Source organism: Gymnoscopelus microlampas (genome assembly GCF_963454915.1).
Source record: "Gymnoscopelus microlampas genome assembly, chromosome: 10".
Taxonomy (NCBI): Eukaryota; Metazoa; Chordata; class Actinopteri; order Myctophiformes; family Myctophidae; genus Gymnoscopelus; species Gymnoscopelus microlampas.
In genome coordinates this window covers 10,221,175-10,245,273 of record NC_139947.1, presented here as the reverse complement: position 1 = coordinate 10,245,273, position 24,099 = coordinate 10,221,175, and the positions used below count along the sequence as shown (strand labels likewise).

The window sequence follows — 24,099 nt, the reverse complement described above, 5'->3', positions numbered from 1 at the left end:
TACTGCAATTCAAACTGTACTTGAGTAAAAGTATAAAAGTATTGGCATCAAAATGTACTTAAAGTACCAAAAATAAAAGTACTCATTGTGCAGAATGTCCCATATCAAGTTTTCAAGTGTATAAAAAAGTTTGAAAATATCAGATCTACAAGCTCACAATGCGTCGCATCGCTATTTTCAAATGGCCGAAATGTATACAGGGCTGAAGTGATTAATGTATGTTTTGTAATAATACTCAAAATCTACAAAGTAACTAGTAACTAAAGTTTTCAAATAATTGCAGTGGAGTAAAAGTACAATATTTGCCTCTGAGATGTAGTGGAGTAGAAGTAAAAAGTACAGAAAATTGGAAATACTCAAGTAAAGTAAAAATACCTCAAAATTGTACTTAAGTAAATATACCTAGTTACTTCACAACACTGGATGGGGGTTTCTCTGAGAGCATTGGGGAGCACATTCCACAGGGTTGGGTTCAGCAAAAGCAAAAGCCCTATCGCCCCCAGGTACAGTACAGTACTTGGTCCTGGGGACCTAAATGTTGTTCGAAAACAGCGTCATCATGACGCACTGGGGGACTGAAACTCACATATAGGAGTACTTGTTGAGCTTGACGGCGAAGTGGCGGGGCATGTCCGTGCAGCCGTAGTAGTTCCTGTCGTTCTCCAGCAGGTGGTCCACGTCGTGGAACACCAGGCAGTCCCAGTCCAGGTCCTTCATGGCCTCCTTGTAGCCCACGTTGAACAGCATGGCCCGGTTGAACGGCTCCGTTCCCCTCTGGAGAGAGAGAGAGAGACGGACGAGATAACATCTGTGTCATTTTAGATTTTAGCTATATACTGTATATACTGGCGCTACAGTGGGAGAGATTGTAACAAGATACACAGCAATTTAAGTGTAAAAATTGGTTTTATGGGTACAATTAACACTGAAGATATGTCGTTACACACAAACTATATCACAGGAGAGAGAGAGAGAGAGAGAAAGAGAGGAAAAAAATCCTCTTCAGTGTAAAAATGGGTTTTATGGGTCCAATAACACTGAGGATTTTACAGTGTATTTTACACACCGAATCAGCGTCCCTGTGGCCAATGACCTGGATTCTACAACGAGGAAGCTGGTTCAGCCATAGTGAGGTCATGTGAGCAAACATCTGACCATGTTTTTTCAGTAGTTGCCTGTCCCCTGCCTGTGTGCGTGTGTGTGTGTGTGTGTGTGTGTGTGTGTGTGTGTGTGTGTGTGTGTGTGTGAAGGTGAGATCGACTGAATATTCTATTGACAAATTAGAAGTACAGCAGTACGTTTGAAAGCAAAAGCCACATGGATTAATCCCACAAAAAAACATAACAGCGTAACAGAATGCATTTTTTTGTACCCTTGAGTGACTCGAATTTAGGGGGAGGACAAGGTCAGAGGAACTCGCTCTGGTGGAGGACCTATGAGTATCTCTTACTCTGCAGAAGTACAGTAGTTAGACAGGAACTGTTTCTGTGAGAATGTTGAATATCAGACACATCGAGAGGTGTGATATTCTTTCTTCCACCCTGAGCCGTGTGAACGTGTTGGAGTGTGAGTGCAAATGTGAGTGTGTGACAATATTTTGTTTGTTTTTATCTCCCTCTCTTTCCCTTGCAATATAGAAATACTCTAAGTAAAAGTACAAAAGTACTGGCATCAAAATGTACTTAAAATGTACCTAAAATGTTTGAAAATAGCAGATCTACAAGCTCACAACGCGTCGCGATGCGACGCGTTGTGAGCTTGTGGATCGGCTATTTTCAAACAGCCTATGTATAAAATAGGGCTTAAGTGGTTAATGTGTGTTTTATAATATCATAATTCACATCTTAAAAGTAACTAGTAACTAACGTTTTCAAATAACTGTAGTGGAGTAAAAGCACAATATTTGCCTCTGAGATGATGTAGAGGAGAAAAAGTAAAAAGTAAAAGTACAGAAAATTGGAAATACCGGTACTCCAGTAAGTAAAATGTCCTCAAAAGTGTACTTAAGTACAGTACTTGAGTAAATGTACTTAGTTACTACAGTACCTGCTCTATGACGTAGAAGGCAAACTGCAGTCGCTGTCTCTGGAGCACTGGCACCAGGTGTCTGAAGAGGATGGGCAGGTGCTCATGGCGGTTCCGGAACGGGACCAGGATCGCCACCTATAGGACACAGCATGAAATACAATATGTAGCTAAATGAAGACTTAACGTTTTGTAAGCACGCACGCACGCGCGTGCACACAACACACACACACACGCACACACACACACACACACACACACACACACACACACACACACACACACACACACACACACACACGTACACGCACACACACACACACACACACACACACACACACACACACACACACACAATAACCATAAAGCCTGAGCCTGAGTATATATTTTTTCAAATTCTACTATACTTGTGGGAATATTTAGCCCTCAAAAGAATATAGTACTACAAGTGTGTACACACACACAAACACACACGCACACACGCACACACGCACACACGCACACACACACACACACATACGCACGCACACACATCGACCACTCTGATCTCCATCTAATGAAGTGCAAAGTACTCGTGTTTAGAGTGCATTGTCTTCTGCTAGTTATCATCACTGTACAGTGGTGGAAAAAGTACTCAAATTCTTTACTCAAGTAAAAGTACCAATACTGCAATATAGAAATACTCTGTTACAACTAAAAGTCCAGAATTCAAAATTTACTTAAGTAAAAAGTACAAAAGTATTGGCATCAAAATGTACTTAAAGTACCAAAAGTAAAAGTACTAAAATATTCGAATCGCGACGCGTTGTGAGCTTGTAGATCTGCTATTTTATACATGCTAGCCTATGTATAAAATAGGGCTAAAGTGGTTCATGTTTCATCACACACACACATGCACACGCACACACATCGACCACTCTGATCTCCATCTAATGAAGTGTCAGTGTTTAGAGTGCATTTTCTTCTGCCAGTTATCATCTCTGTACAGTGGGGCTGAGTCACTGCATATGAGCTACTGTCTGCTCCAAAGGCTGCTAGCTACATTACATTACAGACAATATGAACATAATGAAATAACTCATTGGAAAATGACAGTCTCCTCGTGCATTAGAAGGACCATATCAGTCACCAGAAGCAGGGACGTGTTTCACAGAGTCTAATGGGGTTAACGTGGAGTTTGATTCGACTTTAACATTCCAGAGGGACATTTGGTTTAAGTTAAAACTATATTTATGTTGTTGGTTGTGTTGGTTATGTTAAAAAATATTGTTGATATATCATTTAATGTTATATAGGAATTTAGTTATGCCGTATAGCAACATACGTTTTTAGGATTTAGAACAGTTTTTTGAGACCAGTGCTTTGAGAACAGTGCTTCTCAAAAATAGCAGATATACAAGCTCACAGCGTGGCACGAAGTGACTCACTGTGAGCTTGTATATCTGCTATTTTTGAACATTTTGAAAAATGTTGAAGCATTTTGGATTTTTTTAAAAACACTAAATCTTCTCTTCCCGGGGGGATACCTGGCACAAACATTTTCAGATGGGGGTCCGCTGCCAAATACATATAATTTTGGGGGTCCTTGGCACGAAAAGGTTTGAGAACTACGTGATTTAGAAGGCATTTATTTGTAGACTCAGGTCTTAATGAGTTGAAGTGAAATACCCCTTTAAGTGAGGGCAAAGTCACAGTATTGTAATCAAAAAGCAAAGTAACAATATGACAAAAGCATGACAAGAGAGAGAGAGAGAGGGGCAGGTTCTTTCCTCTCTATAGTGTAGTATTATAGACAGTATGTACAGTATATAAGTGTATTGATCACAGCAGGTATAGGAACCGGCCAGGAAGTGTTCCATTAAAAAGAGCCTGCTGTGCTGTTGAACCCTCAGGGGGAGGGGCTGCTGCCAAAGAGAGAAAGGCTAGCTCTTTTTAACTAGCATTCTAAGCAATTTCTTTGAAGTTCAGCAGAAACGCAAACATGTCACCGTGTGTGTGTGTGTGTGTGTGTGTGTGTGTGTGTGTGTGTGTGTGTGTGTGTGTGTGTGTGTGTGTGTGTGTGTGTGTGTGTGTGTGTGTGTGTGTGTGTGTGTGTGTGTGTGTGTGTGTGTGTGTGTGTGTGTTTGTGCGTGTGAGAGAGATGAAAGTAACTAAGTACATTTACTACTACTAAGTGCTGTACCTAAAGTAAAATTTTGAGGTATTTGTACTTCACTTGAGTAATTCCAACTTCCAATACTTTTACTTCTACTCCACTGCATCTCGGATCCAAATATTGTACTTTTACTCCACTACATTATTTGAAATCTTTAGTTACTAGTTACCTTGTACATTTTGATTATTATTACAAAACATACATCAACCACTTCAGCCCTATACACATTTCTGCCATTTGAAAATAGCCGATCTACACGCTCACATGGGTCGCATTGTGAACTTGTAGATCTGCTATTTTCAAAAGCTTTTTATACATTTGAAAACTTTAAAATGGGACAATCTGCATAATGGGTACTTTTGGTACTTTAAGTACATTTTGATGCCAATACGTTTGTACTTTTACCGAGTAAATTTGTAATTACGGACTTTTATTTGTAACAGAGTATTTCTACATTGCAGTATTGATACTTTTACTAAAGTAAAACAGAGAGAGAAAGAGAGAGAAAGAGAGGGAGAGAGAGAGAGAGAGAGAGAGAGAGAGAGAGAGAGAGAGAGAGAGAGAGAGAGAGAGAGAGAGAGAGAGAGAGAGAGAGAGAGAGAGAGAGAGAGAGAGAGAGAGAGAGAGAGAGAGAGGAGAGACGGCGAGAGAGAGAAGGAGAGACAGAGAGAGAGGAGAGAGAGAGAGAGAGAGAAGGAGAGAGAGAGAAGGAGAGACAGAGAGAGAGGAGAGACAGAGAGAGAGAGAGAGAGAGGAGAGACAGAGAGAGAGAGAGAGGAGAGACAGAGAGAGAGAAGGAGAGACAGAGAGAGAGAAGGAGAGACAGAGAGAGAGAGAGAGAGAGAGAGAGAGAGAAGGAGAGACAGAGACAGAGACAGAGAGAGAGAGAGGAGAGACAGAGAGAGAGAAGGAGAGACAGAGAGAAACAGCTGGCACAGAAAAGGGACTTGAGGGAGAAAGAGTCTGTGAGAGTGCAATTTAGTAACAGTGAGAGAGAACAAAGAGAAGAACAGAGAGAGAGAGAGAGAGAGAGAGAGAGAGATTTGGTTGTGTCACAAACACATACAGTACATTTGCTCAGGGCGTAGGAATGAGAGAGAGAGAGAGAGAGACGGTCTGAGGAGACGAGCAGCAGATGGAGGGAGGGTGGGATGATGACTGCGGCGCGGCGGCGAGACACAAACGAGGGATAGTAGTGGTGATAATAATGAAACGCTCAGTGGAGTTGTGGAGGAGGAGGCTCTATACCAGCAGTCAGACTGTCAGAGAGAGAGCTTCTTCTTCCCACAGAAACCACTCTAGTGACTCCGCGCCAAAGGAAACAAAACGCTCATTATGGCGGAGGACATTATTATCTCTCCAGAGTCTCGCCGTTCAGGTTCCCTCGCATACCTAAGACGTTATTATATTGTCGCCGTCGGGGGCCAGAAACCTCTTATGTCCGTGTCTTTAACTGTTGTTGTGTCTTTCGTAAATTGAATGGAATGAATCCTGGAAAGTAACAGTTGTGGATAAATTACCGAGGGATTATGTTTTCGGTCCTGCAAGTCTGCCTCTCTGTCTGTCTGTCTGTCCTCTAAACCATTGGTTCTCAAAGTGGTGTCCGGGGACCCCCAGGGGTCCTTGAGGGAGTTCCCCAGCTAAATGGTGGATAGTTAGGAACCAAATGGACCCTTTTGGGTCTGTAACTCTGAGAGTGTACAAATGGAACCAAATGGACCCTTTTGGGTCTGTAACTCTGAGAGTGTACAAATGGAACCAAATGGACCCTAACGGGTCCATTTGGTTCCATTTGTACACTCTCAGAGTTAAATTAACATTGATTTACCATATAAATTGGGGTCCTAGAGATAGAAATGCCATTAAACGGGGGTCCGTAGCCTAATGCATGTCAATCGTGTACAGTACGTGCAATGTGTGTGGTGGTGGTGGTGTGGGGGGGCTCTGAGGAAAAAAAAAGGTTGTGAACCTCCGGCTCAGACATTATACGTGACCGTCTGACTGGGTACGGTATATAGGCACGCATGACTGAGGAATAATCTATCGTTGCTGTAGTAAAAACCTCTTATCTCCATATTGTAACTTTTTGTGTTTTTTTCCGTAAATTAGAGCCCTACTTGATCATACTACAGCGTCAAAAGTAGCAGATCTACAAGCTCGAAACACGGCACGAAGCGTTTCGAGCTTGCGGATCTGATGCTTTTGAACTTGAATCCTGAAAAAGTAACAGTTTTTTGGACATATGAGGTTTCCACCCGACAGAGACGCTATGCTCTCTCTCTCTCTCTCTCTCCCTCACAGAGAGACGGGAAGGTTTTTCTAGCCTGCCACAGGTCATAAGGGACGAATTAGTGTGAATTCCACAGGCATGTAAGGAATTTGGGTATATATAAAAAAAAAAAAGAAAAAGAAATGTGGAGCATATTATGTGCTCTTATTGCTCAGACTCACGTACTGTTTCGATAGGAATGGGAGCAGGTTTTAGTCAAGCTATACAGTGTGTGTGTGTGTGCATGCATGACACATGGTATGAATGCATTGGGGTCTAGGAGCAGTGGTTCTACAAAGTGGAACGGGGTCCCCCCCAAGGACCCCGTGGGGGTCCTTTAGCGGGTCCCCCTAAAGGACGTGGGGGTCCTTTAGGGGGTCCCAAAAGGCGCCGCTTCGCGCCGAGTTTTGAGCTTGTAGATCTGATACTTTTGATGCTTTTGTGTGACGCTGTAGTATGATCAAGTAGAGCGTTAATTTGTGAAAAAACACAAAGAGTTAAAATATAGACATAAATAAGAGGTTTCTGCACCGACAGCAACGATATGCCACAAGGTCACGCGCTTTTAATCATGTCTATGTCCGTGAACTCTGTGTTGCTGGGGTGAGGTGGACAGAGCTGGGAATAGGAAATACAGTATACAGTATATGAACAGGGTTGGATTTGTTGGGGGAGATATAAATGGCCATAAAAGGGACATGGACTGCCAGATGCAGAAATCTCCATATATGGGCATAAAAGGGACATGGAATGACAGATACAGAGGTCTCCATATATGGGCATATCAGTCGGATTGGTGGTGCGACGAGGGTGTGAGGGCTGCACAGCGGCCTGAACCTGAAATCTATTAAAAGAAAATGCCCTGGTGTCCCTATTTTGGACAAATGTTCACATATTTGTACCAAAAAATAACGATAATAATATTCTAAGATAACTAAAATAGTAGAAAGATGGTAGGTCTGCTTTAAAATAATAATAATAATCAAGAACAACCCCCCCCCCCAGATGACCCCATAACAGGGCCGCCGGGTTGAAACTTTAAAAGAGTGTTGTTTGAACGTCTCACCTTCCAGCGCGGTGCACAGTCGCTGGGCTTCCAGTAGCCCCCGGGGGCCAGGCTGGGCTCTGCGTTCAGCAACGACCTCTCCACTTCCTCCAGAGCGATCTCACTCATATTCACCTCCAGCCTCCCCTCTGCAAAAGACATTTAATACCAGACTTTATCTCTGAGTCTCACTGTTCCCTCACATACCTCGGAAATCATATGAGACAGGTCTGAGTAATATGGCATATTAGACGCGCCAAAGATCACATGGAGGGAGCGTGAGGGCTTGCCTGTTTTGGAGGTAATTCAACATTCTGACCACTTGAACCCCAGCATCCTATATTCTGGGGGGAACATTAATTAGCCAAACATAGCCTATCTACACGTTCAATTGTGAACTTGTACCTGCAGATCGGCTATTTTTGGCAAAGGGATTTGGTGTAGATCAGTGGTTCTCAATCAGTGGTCCGGGGACCACCAGTGGTCCTTGGGGGGGGGGGGGGGGGTACCAGGGGGTCCCCAACGAAATGAGTTAACATAGCGTCACAATCATTTTAACCACTTAGCTTTGGCTATTCAAAAATAGCAGATATACAAGCTCATAGCGCGGCACCGCGCTATGAGCTTGTAGATCTTCTGTTTTTGAAAAATCTTGAAAATGTGTGCATATCTTTGAATATATATATATTTTTAAAGCAAACATTTTTAACTCAAAACATTGCTTCTGGGGGTCCCTGGCACGAAACATTTTCAGATGGGGCTCCGCGGCCGAATGTATATCAATTCAGGGGTCCTTGGCATGAAAAAGGTTGAAAACCACTCTGGTGTAGATGGAAAAGAGAGGGTTTTTAAGTGGTTGAACAAATTATAGCCGACTCCCACATGTGACATCATTGTGGAGCACAATAACATTGTATCCAAAAAAAAAAAGTTTCAAAAATAGCTGATCTATAAGCTTACAATGCGACACGTTGTGAGCGTGTAGATCTGCGTGTAGATTTCTTTTGCTATTTGTCATGTGAGTATTAGGTCAGGGCTTACGTGGTTAAAATGTCAGTAAAACGCAAGTGTGTGTGGATGCGTGCGTGCGCGCGTGTGTGTGCGTGCACACCTTCAACCTCCCCTCTGAAAGAGATTTATAAGAGCGCGTGAGAGAGAGCGAGAGAACCGAGAGAGATAAGAAACGGAGAAGGGCTGAGGGAATAAAAGAGAAAAATGGTAATGACCTGGTATGAAAGGGGAAGGCGATGAGAATGAAAAAAAATATATATATATATATAGAGAGAGAGATGTGGGGTGGGGGGGTGGGGCGGAGGAACGCGTCTTGTCAAGGCCAATAACACTTGAGCAATCAGGGGGCATACTGTGTAAATGGCCGGGGTGGATTAGGCTATCTGTGCCATTACTACACATTCTGTATGCATCATCAATCAACGCTGAAAGCACGGCGGCCTCAACGCTCATAACTTAATGAACAGGCACGGAAAGCACTGTGACAACTGACCTAATGGACACATTTAAAAGTCCCATGAAACCTGAAGAAATGTTATGATTTTTATGATTAAGAATGGCCAGCCTGTACTGTGTGAAACATGATTCTTTTCCTCTCCCGTCTTATTAATTGCCATAATCGTATTCTACAGGATATTATTCTAAAGCACGAATTCCGACCGTCTCAAAAGAACTCACAGTATTGCGTCATTTAACCCTTTAAGACCGGGAACGCATCCGTGTCATTTTAAGATTTCTTTGGCCATTAAAAAATAGCAGATGCCGTGCTATGAGCTTGTAGATCTGCTATTTTTGAAAAATTGTGAAAATGTGTGCAAATGTTTTTGGGGGGTCCCTGGAACAAAACATTTTGAGATCTGCGGCAAAATACATATCTAAAAATGTTTTCTAAATCCTATGTTGCCATATCAGTGGTGCCCCAACTTTTCCATGTCAAGGACCCCCAAAATGATATGTATTTGGCAGCGGACCCCCATCTCAAAATATGTTGTTCCAGGGACCCCCAGAAGCACAGTTTAAAACATATATATTCAAAGATTTGCACATATTTTTCACGATTTTTCAAAAATAGCAGATATACAAGCTCATAGCGCGGCACTCGGTGCCGCGCTATGAGCTTGTATATCTGCTATTTTTTGAATAGCCAATAAGACATTTTAAAATTACCCAGTTGCGTTCCAGGTCTAAATGGGTTAACACGAGATTCAGTATGCAGAGGCTGTGCCTACAGCGTAAAATCCAGAGTGTTCATTTTAACTCTGAGAGTGTAAGGTTGGACCCTTATGGGATCCTGTGTGCGTTCTTCTTGAAGATAGACAGAACCTTTATTAATCCTGAGGGAAATTCTGTTGTCATAGCAGCGCCACAGTGAAGGATGAATCAAAGAGACACGGATGCGGGAAGAAACAAAGAGTACAGAGGAAGCAGCAACGCTAGTAAAAGGTTAACAATATACCATAAAAGACGGCATAAAGAACGGCAATAAAACATGACTTAATATCAGGATCTGGCCTTCTGCAGCCTGTACTGCGTCATGTGTGCAGAGTGTATAAGCAGTGGTTCTCAAAGTGGGGTCCGGGGACCCCCACAGGGGGTTCTTGGGGTGGTTCCAGTGGGGAGTTAAAGCTGCACTATGTAACTTTCCTCTTCTATTCTGGATTTGAACTCGGTTTTACCTTTGAGCTAGAGCCTGCTTGCTTGCTCGGGGAATACATTGTGTGTGCGTGTGCGTGTGCGTGTGCGTGTGCACGCATGTGCGTGTGCACGCACGCACGCACGCACGCACGCACGCACAATAAGAAAATAATAGCTATCACTCCGAAGTCCTTTTGGTACCTTTGTCCGTGTGTGCTGCCCGTGCCTTGATGAATTTAAAAGTACCAGAAAGACTTCGGAGTCTATGTAGTCTATGAGTCTATGATGTATCATGCTGAGGAAGGCTTGACACCGAAACGCGGTAAAACACGTCTGTGTATGCTGCCCGTGCCTTAAAGGAGAATTCCGGACTAGCCTTTTCCTTATCTTTATGTGATGTTATTATATCCTAGGACGAGAGGTGCAGTAGAACATTTTCATAACCATCCCGAGTCCAGCGCAGCAAAAAAAACGGTCCGTGCGCTAGATCGCGTACTGTATCTTTTTTTTTTTTTTTTGTGATATCTGACTTTCGGACATTTGTAACTCAAATCTTTGCTTCTGGGGGTTCCTGGAACTAAATATTTTACAAATGTACGCTTTAAAAAATATATAATCCAAGATTTTGCCACAAATTTTCACGATTTTTCAAAAATAGCAGATCTATATCTGCTATTTTTGAATAGTCAAAGACATCTAAAAATGACACACAGATGCGTTCCCGGTCTTAATGGGTTAATTAATTAAAAGTACCAGAAGGACTTCAGAGAGCTGGCTATTATTTTCTCATTGTGAGTCTTTGTGAGCCGTGCACCCGGCAAATTCCATTTATACAGACTGAGTGTTCCCACTTCCAGTCTGTTTTTTGTTTCTACTTTGTGTGTGTGTGTGTACTCACTCATGGAGGGCAGTCTCTCGGGGCAGACCTGCGTGGGGAGGTAGGTGAAGCCTTCGGGGAGGTAGGTCGGGGGAGGACCATCGCTGGCGCTCACGTTGAAGTCGTAGGTATAATCTGGAAACACACAGACAGCGGTATAGATCATGTCCTGTCCTCTGGCTGCGTAGTGTTTCATATAGATATATATCATCTCACCTCTGCCAGTGGTGGAAAAAGTACTCAAATGTTTTTACTTAAGTAAAAATATCAATACTGCAATGTAGAAGTACTCTGTTACAAGTAAAAGTCTGGTGTTCAAAATGTACTTACAAAGTACAAAAGTAATGGTATCAAAATGTACTTAAGTATCAAAAGTAAAAGTACTGGCATGTTTGAAAATAGCCGATCTACAAGCTCACAACGCGTCGTGAGCTTGTAGATCGGCTATTTTCAAATAGCCTAGGTATAAAATAGGGCTAAAGTGGTTAATGTATGTTTTTTAATGTAATCATTTATGTCTGCAAAGTAACTCGTAACTAAAGTTTTCAAATAATTGTAGTGGAGTAAAAGTACAATATTTGCCTCAGAGATGTAGTGGAGTAGAAGTACAAGTATTGGAAATTGGGAATACTCAAGTAAAGTACAAATACCTCAAAATTGTACTTAAGTACAGTTGAGTACATAGTTACTTTCCACCACTACATCTCTCCCCGGTAGCTCAGGGAGTCTCTCCCGGATAGTGGTGTCAACTCCCCGACACCCACGAGAGGTCATAAATCTCCCGCTGCCTCGTCAAAACTATCTCAGCCTCCAGCTACTGTCTCATCCAACTACCTAACCTCGCCATCACCGGGTTTTCTACCACTGAGGAAAGCCTGATATTCACTCTAAAATTGCAGCCGTGTGATCCGGTTTAGAAGAAAAGACCAAACTAAACACATTTTAAAGTATTTCCGCTCCAGACCGGATCAGTAAACCGAAAATTAGGGATGTTCGATGTTGACTTTTTTACCGATAACCGATATACCGATATTGTCCAACTCCTAATTTCCGATACCGATATCAACCGATACCGATGTATGCAGGCTTTTTCACCAAAAGTCAACTAATTGTCAGGTAACAACATCGCATATCTAATCAAATAAAATAGCTATAATATCAATATAATATCTAATAAATCTAATATAATACAGTGACGTTGTTAGGTTTTCAATGAAGTGAGTCCCGGGACTCACTGGTGGTCATTTGAATGAGTCCCACTAGTCTTAGATTAGATGTTGGCCTATTTAACAGGGCAGAAGCATAATTGCTCTGATGCCTATAACATTAACGAGTGTCAACAAGCGTCAGCTGGACTCAAACACACACACCTGCCCTCTGCAGTGCTCTAAGTTGAAAGTGATTGGAGTCTGTCTCATTTCTCTGCAAAAGCCCTTGAATATGATGGAATATGATTAAGGATTACTGTAATTATGGTAAGCTCATCATTTCAGGTCACACACACCATACAGTAAGAGCCCCTGTAACTTATTTAAAAAAATATATAATAATAAAAAATAAAAAAAATCCGATATTGATTTGTATGCCAATATCGGCCCGATAACATCGGGAGGCCGATAATATCGGACATCCCTTCCGAAAATGCTATTGATCCCAGGCTACCTTGTCTAATAGTACATAAGTGGTCAGAAGTATATAGTACATCATTTTTTACATTATTATCCAGACAGTAACCATTCATCAGCTTAATTCTGTTTTTAAATGCTCATTTCTTTGTGTCATCACTTCCAATTTCACTTGTTTAATCTGTATCCTGTCTGAGTTCTCAATCCTGATTGGATACAATTGGTATCGTCACAACCCACAGGTTTAAAATCGCTGATATAAGTAATAATATTATATTGCGGAGCCTATTGCTGTATTATGCTATAGGACAGATGTGGTGAAGATCATTGTTGAAAACATCAGCTTCCTATTCTCAGGTCAGTTGTTCAACCTCCCTTTAAAATCTATTTTCATAGGTTGGGATGTCAGTGTTGACTGAACCACTGCAGTTACAGTATGTGTTCTATTATTGTACACAAACTGCCTTCCATCCCTTTAGCTTTGACCTGCTGCACATTGACCGCTGCCTCAGCTACTGTACGTCTCTCTGTATTATGCGTATTACTCATGCAACCGTAAGGGCATGCACACACTGCAACTAGTCCCAGCTTTAAAAGCCGACCGGACTCTTTTTTTCCTCCCTACCGTGATCATTCCGGTTGGCTTATGGCTTAGACTCAGGTCATTGCACACACCCCACTTACAGGATTTACAAAGGTGGTGGTTATTGTATTTGAAGCCGTTATAATTGCAGGAAGGTAAAAGGCACGTGAGGTAAACATTCCAAACTCTGAGACATGGAATCACCTCCTAGGCGTGTGTGTGTGTGTGTGTGTGTGTGTGTGTGTGTGTGTGTGTGTGTGTGTGTGTGTGTGTGTGTGTGTGTGTGTGTGTGTGTGTGTGTGTGTGTGTGTGTGTGTGTGTGTGTGTGTGTGTGTGTGTGTGTGTGTGTGTGTGTGTGTGTGTGTGTGTGTGTGTGCGTGCGTGTGCGCGTGTGTGTGTACGCGTGCGCAGGTATGACTATAATTTTGAGCTCCGAAATGACAAAAAAAAAGGACAAACAGCTTTCTAGTCGTTGACGTACCCTCAATGACTTACCCCACCAAGAACAATTTTGTTTACCTGGTTTACCAAAGATTATTTAAGAGCTACGGTTATAATCAGAAAGACAACATTCAGGTTGGGGTCAGGGTTAGGATTAGGCATTTAGAGATTAGGTTTAGGGTTTTAGGGGGGGGGTAGGGTTAGATTTAGGCCAGTGATATTCAACTGACGGCCCCCGCTGGCCAAATCTGGCCCCTGGGGTAACTTTCTTGTGGCCCCTGGCTGGAACACGTTCCATATTCCAATGTAAAAATAGATGTAAAACATGATGATTATTGTATGGGTGGTTGGCTGAATTATTGGATCATGGTTGGTTTTACAACAACATTAACATACTGTAGGGATGGCCATACTGAATGTTTTTTCATAACCATTGACCCCAAACGTGTTAATGGTTAATTAACCATTAATGGTTGATTAACCATTAACCGATGAGAATAAAATGTAGGCTACTATTTAGAATGGAGGAATGTCTGTGACTCACTCGGTGTCCCTAATCAACACCCGCCCACCAGGACAGCATTTGCAGTCGTGAAACTAGTACAGGATGGAACACATTATAACGTCGCTGTCGGGCATAAACCTCTTATCTCCATAGGCTAATTTTTTCATTTTTTTGGTAAATTAACGCCCTACATGATCATACTACAGCGTCACACAAACACATCAAAAGTAGCAGATCTACAAGCTCGAAACGCGGCGCGAAGCGACGCGTTTCGAGCTTGTAGATCTGCTACTTTTGATGGTTTCGAATTTGAATCCTGAACCGTAACAGTTTTGGACATATATGAGGTTTCCACGCGACAGAGACCAACTGCGGGGTGAATGTAGTACTTGATGAGTAAATTATGGAGACCATTTCCAGCCACTCTGGCTGGTACAGGAAAAATGTATTTCCTAATCTACTGCAGTAAATGTGCTGTGTCGTTGTGCGTGGTACGCAATTGCTTCGGTCATCAAACTGCGATGCAAAAAAATATATTGATTTAAATCATCATCTTTTATGGCAACACAAAGTGTTTTTTTGGTGAAATTACATCGTTTTGAAATGAAAATCCCATGGCTGTCGGAGCCGTCTCGGCTTGTCAACTTCGCGAAAGTGTGCAAGGTACTTTATTTCCCGGTCTTTAACTTAACCACTTGAACCGCAGCATCCCTATTCTGGGGGGGAACGTTCGGAAACAAAAAACAAACAGATGTACTAGCTCACAACACGTCGCAGATTGCACCAAAAAATGAATACAAAATGAATACAATTATCATTAACCCATTAACACTGGGAAAGCATCTACTGTATGTCATTTTGGATTTTAGTGCAAAAATAGTAGAGCTCGCAGTGCGTTTTTTTTAACATTTTTGAACAACTTAAACCATTGCTGTCCTCACTAGAGGTCTCAAATTCTGCCCAAACCCGACCCGACGTTTTCGGGCCGGGCTGGGCCCAAAATCTATGCCAATTAGTCGGAAAGACAAAATTCAACCGCCCCTAGTGGCCTAACAGTAAGGCCGACGGAAATGGCAGTGGATGTGTTGGATGCAGCTCAAAGTGGTATCTAGTTTGTCGCCGTCCAACCTTCCTAGCCTGTGTTATTAAAGACAAATGGGCGACACTGGCCAACACGCAAAAGTGCCTGTTTTCAAGATGTTTTGGCCATTATCTCTTTAACGGAAAGTCCAATGTGGTCAGTTCAAAGCTTGTCGGGTGCGTGACTTTGAGGACATTAAGCACATATTATAATGACACCTTTTCGGGTTTTCGAGCCTAAAAGTATGGTAATTGTTCGGGCCCGTTGAGAACTCTAGTCCTCGCAAGCATAGAAACACCAATGTGTGTGTGTGTGTGTGTGTGTGTGTGTGTGTGTGTGTGTGTGTGTGTGTGTGTGTGTGTGTGTGTGTGTGTGTGTGTGTGTGTGTGTGTGTGTGTGTATTGCGTGCGCCCACCTGTGCCGTTGATGTTGTAAGCTCCTCTCACTACCTGCTCCAGGACCTGGGCTCCAATGCTCCTCACATTCTCCTTGATCTGGATGCCTCTGGCCTGGACCATGAACACATACTCATTCACTGTGGATGGAGAGAGACACAGAGAGAGTGTGTGTTAGCCTCGGCATTATAAAAAACACTTACATGATGTTCTGTCATACTGTGAAGGTCAGTCCGTTTGGACTTCTGCCAACAGATTACCGTTGAACCGAATGGAGCAGAGAAATGCCAAGTGAACCACTTAAAGCCAGATTTATACATTGCCATACGATGTGCCGCAAATTGACAATATACAAGGTCACGGTTGTGAGCTTGTAGATCGGCGATTTTCCTGACATGATTGACCCATTAAGACCTAAAGCCGATTCTACAAATGCCTTCCAAACCAGTAGTTCTTTAAAGATATTTTTTTAAATGTTCAAAAATAGCAGATGTGACGTGCTGTGAGCTTGTAGATTTTCTAATAGCCAACACGAAAACATCTAAGATGACACAGATGCGTTCCCAGTTTTAATCGGTTGCAGAAAGAAATTAAGCATAAACCCGACACAGTCGTAACATGATGACTATATCATATCTACAAGCTCAGTTATAGATCTGCTTTTTTTGCCACGTGATACCGGCATACAACGTGTATAAGCATATAGGCCTAGGCTATTATTTGAGTTTACAATGAAATGCCAATAATAGGGACGCCAGGTTTAATGTGGTTAAGCCTATTTTACACTTCACATGACGAACAACACAAAACCTGTGAACAAAAACTGTACAAAAATAACATACTTTCAACAGAATGTTTGTTTGTTTTGGACACTTTTGCCAGATTGTACTGCATGTCATGAAAAATAGCAGATCTACAAGCTTGTAGTGTGGCACTCGGTGCCACGCTATGAGCTTGTATAGCCAAAGTATAAAATAATGGTTAAAGTGGTTACACAGATGCGTTCCTGGTTTTAATGGGCTAAACACAAATCTTTAGCAACCCCCCCTGCATAATAAACTTTGTCCTTGTCTCTGGGGAACAACAGTACAGTAGTCACATTATTTCGTACGTGACAGAAAAAGAAAAAAAAAAATCAAAAGGCAAGTGAAAACGAGTGAACTTCCTGTTCCCATTGTGAACACCACCACTTGTACCTGATCTGCTACAAATTGACCGACTGTGTTCCATTGTAATTACAGAAGGGCTGCAGCACTGTGCACATCAAAGGCCTTTTTTTCCCTGACAAAACAACAGAGTCGGTGTGGCTCTCTCCCAGTCCAATCTAGAGCTATCGATAGTTAAGTTACTGTGAGTGCAGTTTGTGAATGAAGTCAGGCAAATCACACTGTGGTCTTAAGTGGTGGAGAAGTAAGTAAGAAGAAACCGTTCCCGAGCCAAGTGGCCGATAGGGCAGGAGCCCATCTCCTGTTTCTGTAGCGTGAGGCAGCTTGATGTACAAGTTCATCCCCTGGACATGACACTAGCATGTCACAGGGATTTAGCCCCACTTCCAAACCCTTAATGCTGAGTGCCAAGCAGGGAGGTGTTGGGTGGGTCCCAATGTTTTAATAGTCTTTGGCAGGGGTCTTCAACGTTTTTAGGCCGAGGACCCCCTAGCTGAGAGAGAGAGAGATGAAGCAGGGACCCCCTACTCTATATTGTATAAAATTGTGTTTCAGATTCAAGTTTTATTTTTACTTAGTCTGTTCTTTTTTCCCTCTACACCTATACCTCTTAACCAAAAATAGCCGATCTACAAGCTCTCAACGCCTCGTAGATCTGCTATTTTTGGCTAATGTTCCCCTCAGAAAAGGAATTCTATGGTTCAAGTGGTTAATGTAAAAAACGAAATACTATCACACAAAGATTTGGCGGACCCCCTATAGTAGGCCTGAGGACCCCCTAGGGGTCCCGGACCCCCTAGGGGTCCCGGACCCCCTGTTGAAGACCCCTGGTCTTTGGTATGACCCCGGTCTGGGGATTGAACCCCGACCCCTGATCTTGTTGGTTCAGTGGTGAAGCCGGACTATATACTGTAGTCTGGCTGCTTGTGAGCATGTCAACTACTGTAGTGTGGTGACCGTCTACATTTGGCTATATTTAAATAACTTGGAAATGGAAATGCCGATCTTGCCAAATACTTTCACCCATAGACACACAAGTGCTTGACAGGGACAACCTTTTTGTTCTTACATGAATACTAGATTACCAATTGTAATCCAGAATCAGATCAGCACACAGCATGCACACTAGATTACCAATTGTAATCCAGCTTGTACACGCATGCATGCATACCAACTAGATTACCAACTGTAATCCAGCTTTTCACACTCTCGGTAGCATGATAAGATAAAGCTTCACTGATGATGCCCAGAGGGACATGCAAGGTGTCAGAGCAGCAACGGCAGTGAGAACCAAACACTGGGAGAGGTAACATAGCGTAAGGAGAGTGCACAATAGAACAGTGGTTCTCAAACTTTTTCATGTCAAAGACCCCCAAAAGGATACGTATTTGGCTGCAGACTCGCGTCAATTTTTTTTTTTTGCCAGGGAGTTAAAAAAATAGCAGATCTGCAAGCTCATAGCGCAGCACTCTGTGCCGCGCCATGAGCCCCGGGGGAAAACCAATGACCCCAATGGTTCATTGGGGTCATTGGCCCACTTTGAGAACCAATGGTGTATAAGACAGGAAGAAGCAGACAGACAAGAAAGACTGAATACTAGAGAGAGAAAAGAGTTGGAGAGAGAGAGTGTCAGTGTGTGTGTGTGTGTGTGTGTGTGTGTGTGTGTGTGTGTGTGTGTGTGTGCGTGTGCGTGTGCGCGAGAGAGAAAGTGAGAGTGAGAGAAAGTGAGAGAGAGCGAGAGCATTTCCCTTGGTTCTCGCCCACAGTTGTCACATCAGAGGAGAGCTATGCTGAGCCCTGAAGACAGGGTGACTGGTTAGAGTACCACGTTAAAGTCACTTTTATCTGTGTAGCACATTTTCCTGACGCTGTGCAGTGTGCAAATTCAGTGTGCGTGTGTCACATTAAAATGCAACCATAGTGGCAGAAAAACACCAAAGTAGCAAAATACTGTACGCAGCAGTGCAGTGCAGTGACGACCTTAACCTCCCAACCTCCAACAAGCATTTTAAAAACCCCACTCATCCACATTCACACGGAAACAAGCCTTTGGCTTTTTTTGGGATTGATCCATTAGGCTTTTTTTAACATGCTGATTTGCTTTTAAACTGTCAATACAATGTTGAATCAATCGAACGGACAGCTAATGCATCGTCTCTGTCGAATGGAAACCTCACATGTCCAAAACTGGTACTTTTTAGGATTCAAATGACAAAACAGCGAAAGTACCAGATCTACAAGCTCGCACAGCATTTTCAGCTTGTAGATCTGCTACTTTTGATGCTTTTGTGTGACACTGTAGTATGTTCAAGTAGGGCGCTAATTTATGAAAAAAAACGTTAGTTAAGGAGATATGAGGTTTCTGCCGGACGGCAACGACACATGCCCGACTAGTGTCGTGTCTGATCTGGTCCACACACACACACACACACACACACACACACACACACACACAGAGAGGAACCACATTAAGTAGAGACAGAAGTAAACTGTAACAGACAAACAGTACAACAGCCAAGCAATGCAGAAGTGCTCCAACCCAGCCCAGACTCAGCCTGATGTGTGGCAATGTGTGCGTGTGTTTTTGTCAGTACTCCTACAATCAGTGCCAATAATAAGGCAGTGACAAGTTTTCCTGTGCTCATAATAACATAATAGCCTTGTTGTGTTAACGGAAATTCACCTCAGAGAGAGAGAGATTTAGCCCTGGTTTCTATGCTAATGCGTCATCATGCCCTTTCAATTTGAACTAGAATTAGGCTAGGTGTTCTACCTAAACTAATCTCTCTCTCTCGATCTTTCAGCAGGAAACAAACCAAAAATAAGGAAATTGTGGTCTAACGGCACGCCCATCGCCCCAACCACAAACGCTCACTTGGACAAAATGACATACCGTTGCTGTCGGGCAGAAACGTGTTATCTCCATATACTACGTTTTTGTGTTTTCCTTCCCCGTACATTAACCAGTGGTGGAAAAAGTACTCAAATGTTTTACTTGAGTAAAGGTATCAATACTGCATCTGCAATATAGAAATACTCTGTAAAAGTCCAGAATTCAAAATGTACTTGAGTAAAAGTGCAAACGTATTGGCATCAAAATTTACTTAAAGAACCAAAAGTAAAAGTACTCATTATGCAGAATGTCCCATTACCCAGCTTTCAAATGTATAAAAGATATTTTGTAAATAGCAGATCTACAAGCGCACAATGCGTCGCATCGCGACACATTGTGAGCTTGTAGATCGGCTATTTTCAAATGGCCGAAATGTATATAGGGCTGATAATCAAAATCTACGAAGTAACTAGTAACTAAAGAGTAAAAGTACAATATTTGCCTCTGAGATGTAGTGGAGTAGAAGTGAAAGTATTGGAAATTGGAAATACTCAAGTAAAGTACAAATAAACATTTTACTTAAGTACAGTACTTGAGTAAATATACAGTACCCCCACTTGATCATACCACAGCGTCAGACAAAAGTAGCAGATCTGCGATCTGCGGCGCATTTTGTATTTGAATCCTGAAAAAGTAACAGTTTTAGACATAATGAGGTTTTCCACCCCGACAGAGACGATAATGTCATGCGTGTGACTGGGATAACGTGTTGTAATTTAATGCATGAACGCTTACCGATGCGATTTTATTTTTTAAATGTGTGTATATAGAACACATTACATCCCCTATCGAATCTCTTAATTACACCAATAACAGAGCAGGCAGAGCCTGACGGAGAAGACAACGGCGAACGCTGCGAACACACACACATGCACACACGCACACACACACGCACACACGCGCGCACGTACGTGCACACAGATTCTTCATGGCTGGGGAGTAAAGGAGACAGTCAGCAAATGTGACAAATAAACATATTGTGACAGAGCTATAAAAAGTTTTGAGAACTAATGCAGTAAAGCAGGGGTCTTCAACCTTTTCAGGCCAAGGACCCCCTAGCTGAGAGAGAGATGAAGCAGGGATCCCCTCTATATTGTATAAAATTGTGTTTCAGATTAAACCTTTTTTGTTAACTTAGTCTGCTCTTTTTTCCCTCTACACCTATACCTCTTGGCCAAAAATAGCCGATCTACAAGCTCACAACGCCTCGCAGCGCGAGGCGTTGTGAGCTTGTAGATCTGCTATTTTTGGCTAAAGTTCTCCTCAGAAAAGGGATGCTAGGGTTCAAGTGCTTAATGTTAGGTAAAAAAAATATATATATATATTTTTTTTTTTAAATTAGAAAAAAAATAGAAAAAAAATAGAAAAAAAAATAGAAAAAAATAGATTTTTTTTGGAAAAAAAATAGAAAAAAATAGGTAAAAAAAAATCTTATAACACAAAGATTTGGCGGACCCCCTGTCGTAACTCTGAGGACCCCCTGTTGAAGACCCCTGCAGTAAAGTACATATCCATGCCAAGGAAGCGCTTGCCAGCTCTCCTAGGAACAAGCAGGAGGAGAGAGAGGCCTAAAGTGGCCCATGTGTTGCAGACGGCCTGCGGGCCTGGGTCACACTCCACTATCTGCCTCTTTCCATCGGATGATGGCTTGGGATGGAGTGCGCGTGTGTGTGTGGGTAGGTAGGTAGCGTGTGCATGCGTGTGTGTCTATTAACCCATTCAAAACGGGAACGCGTGCCACACTAGCTTGTAGATCTGCTATTTTAGAAAAAATGTGAAAATGTGTGCAAATCTTTTAATATATATTTTATATATATTTGTAACTCAAATCTTTGCGTCTGGGGGGTCCCTGGAACAACATATTTTACAGATGATAGCTTTAAAAATATATATATTCAAAGATTTGCAAAACCTTTCACGATTTTTCAAAAATAGCAGATCTACAAGCTCATAGCGTGGCTATATGAGCTTGTATATCTGCTATTTTTGAATAGCCAAAGAAATCTAAAATGACAGAGTTGCATTCCCGGGTCAAATGGGTTAACATGGAAGCTAGGAATATAATATTATTGTGTCTGTCTCTCACCTACTCTAGCGAGATTGAACAACATACAGTACAGTACAGTACTCTCCGAATCAACTGCATTGTCACATCATCACACCATCACAGGTTTAAAAGTTACTTTCTTTGTGTGTGAACTCTCAACATTTGCACAGTTCCAGGAAGAGTTAAGAATAGAGAAAGAGAGGATGGAGAAGAAAGGGAACACAGAACACGTATGACAGCAAGACAGTCAAATCAATATGTAAAGTCCAGTAGCAGTACACAAAGTGTGCTGCAAGGTGTGTTTGAAATGTACAGTGGATAGATGGCGTTGTGGAAGGAAGAAATGCTTGTTGTGCAGGTGGTAAACATAAACTTTGTTATATATTATCACCAGTATTTTTTTTAAATAGCCAATCTACAAGGTCACAATGCGTTGCATCGCGACGCATTGTGAGCTTGTAGATCGGCTATTTTCAAATGGCTAAAATAAATATATAGGGCTGAAGTGGTTAGTGTGTTTTGCGATAATAATCAAAGTCTAAAACGTAACTAACGATTTCAAATAATTGTAGTGGAGTAAAAGCACAATATTTGCCTCTGAGATGTAGTGGAGTAGTAGTGTAGTAAAAGTACTGAAATACTCCAGTAAAGTAAAAAAAAATACCTCTTTTGCATACCTTTCTTGTGCATGGTTAAAGGAGCACTTCACCTATTTACATCTTAAGTTCATATAATTGGTCCTCACCAAATGCTCACCATATTATGAAGGCACTATTTCTGTAAATTGCAGTTTTCAGCTTCACCCATGCTGATTGCTGAAACTGCTCAGGTGGTCAGACTTGAGTGCAGAGGAGGAGCAGTTAAGGGGTTAACACTTAAGCTGCCATGGACGCAGATCTGCGTCCTATTAGATAAAACCCGTGGGCTGCCAGAATAATCTAGGACGCAGGTCTGCGTCCTAATGTTTAATTTGGTTAATAGACGATCACGCTGTTTTATTTACATTCCGAGATCAGTTTCGTTTTCCACTCACCTCAGCTTCACCCGGAAGCAATTTCATCGATTTCCGTTTCCAGTTTTAGCTTAAAAAATGCACTCTTTAGGCCAAAACACGTTTTTTCACACGGTATAAAAAACGAACGGACAGCTCCGCTTCTTTTTTCTTTAGTCTGGGTGACTAACAGTCATCGTCGTCGTGTCTAATCGGCACTAATTTACGAAAAAAGTTAACATACGGAGATAAGAGGTGTCTGCCCGACTGTATATGCAATGTGGCCCTCTGGAGTGAGTGTGGAAATAGAGTGGCCCTCTATATCAACAAAGTTGCCCACCGCTGCTCTATACCCGTTTAGCTATGACCGCCACAAAGTGACATACTTTCTATACTTCCTGTGTATTTTGCAGAGGTAAGATGAGAACATTGATTTCAGTCACCGGTCACTAGTTCTGCAAGCCCCCAATTTGTATAAAACAAGATGAATGTAATGGAAACCCCTAATACAATTACTGATGACAAATCACAGCTCGTTGCTTTCTCATGACTCAGCTCGTGTGTGTGTGTGTGTGTGTGTGTGTGTGCACACACACGCTGAAGTGACCCCTATGCACATACGTTATACACTACAGCAAAGTCTGGGTTCCACCAGTCGAACTCTATTGTACCCCCAGGGGTACAATAGAGTTACAGACTCAAATTTTGAGTCTGTAACTCTGAGAGTGTACAAAAGGACCCAAAATGGACCCGTAAAGGTCATTACACTATAAACTATCCGAAAATGCGATAGAACACTAAGAATTCGACAGTGAAGATTTGGGGTCCTTTGCACTAGAACAGTGGTTCTCAACCTTTTCAGGTCGTGACCCCCCAAAATAATCATATGAACTGGGGACCCTCCAAAATACTCATATTTGAACTGGGGACCCCCCACCCTGACAGTTGAGGCATTCAATTTAGTTTGATTAGGTTCCACAGATAAATGTTGCGAGGCGTTGTGAGCTTGTAGATCGGCTATTTAAAAATATATTATATTATATTATTTGACAATTTGGCCAATGTTTGACCAGTTTTTAAATAGTTTGTTGATTACTTTGATGCAGCAATGGTCTTTTTTTTTAGGTATTAAAAATGTCTTAAAAGTCCTTAAATTGTCACTTCACTGTCATCTGGGGACCTCCCCAAAATCCTGTGGGGACTCCCCTGGGGATCCCGACCCACAGGTTGAGAACCACTGCACTAGAACACACACACACACACACACACACACACACACACACACACACACACACACACACACACACACACACACACACACGCACGTACGCACAGTAAGGATGGATGGATGGATG

At 42.3% G+C, this 24,099-nt stretch overlaps 1 protein-coding gene across 1 annotated transcript in view; it reads right to left on the bottom strand.

Moving 5' to 3' along the window:
• The window catches only part of b4galt5 (UDP-Gal:betaGlcNAc beta 1,4- galactosyltransferase, polypeptide 5), a 91,164-nt gene that overhangs the window by 11,973 nt on the left and 55,092 nt on the right, over positions 1-24,099 (bottom strand). Inside the window, exons 2-6 of the mRNA XM_084068955.1 lie at positions 15,668-15,787; positions 11,039-11,152; positions 7,516-7,643; positions 2,047-2,163; positions 587-774 (exon numbers count right to left, since the gene is read on the bottom strand). Coding sequence (XP_083925081.1) covers positions 587-774; positions 2,047-2,163; positions 7,516-7,643; positions 11,039-11,152; positions 15,668-15,787 — 667 coding nt within the window. The remainder of the gene's footprint in view (positions 1-586; positions 775-2,046; positions 2,164-7,515; positions 7,644-11,038; positions 11,153-15,667; positions 15,788-24,099) is intronic.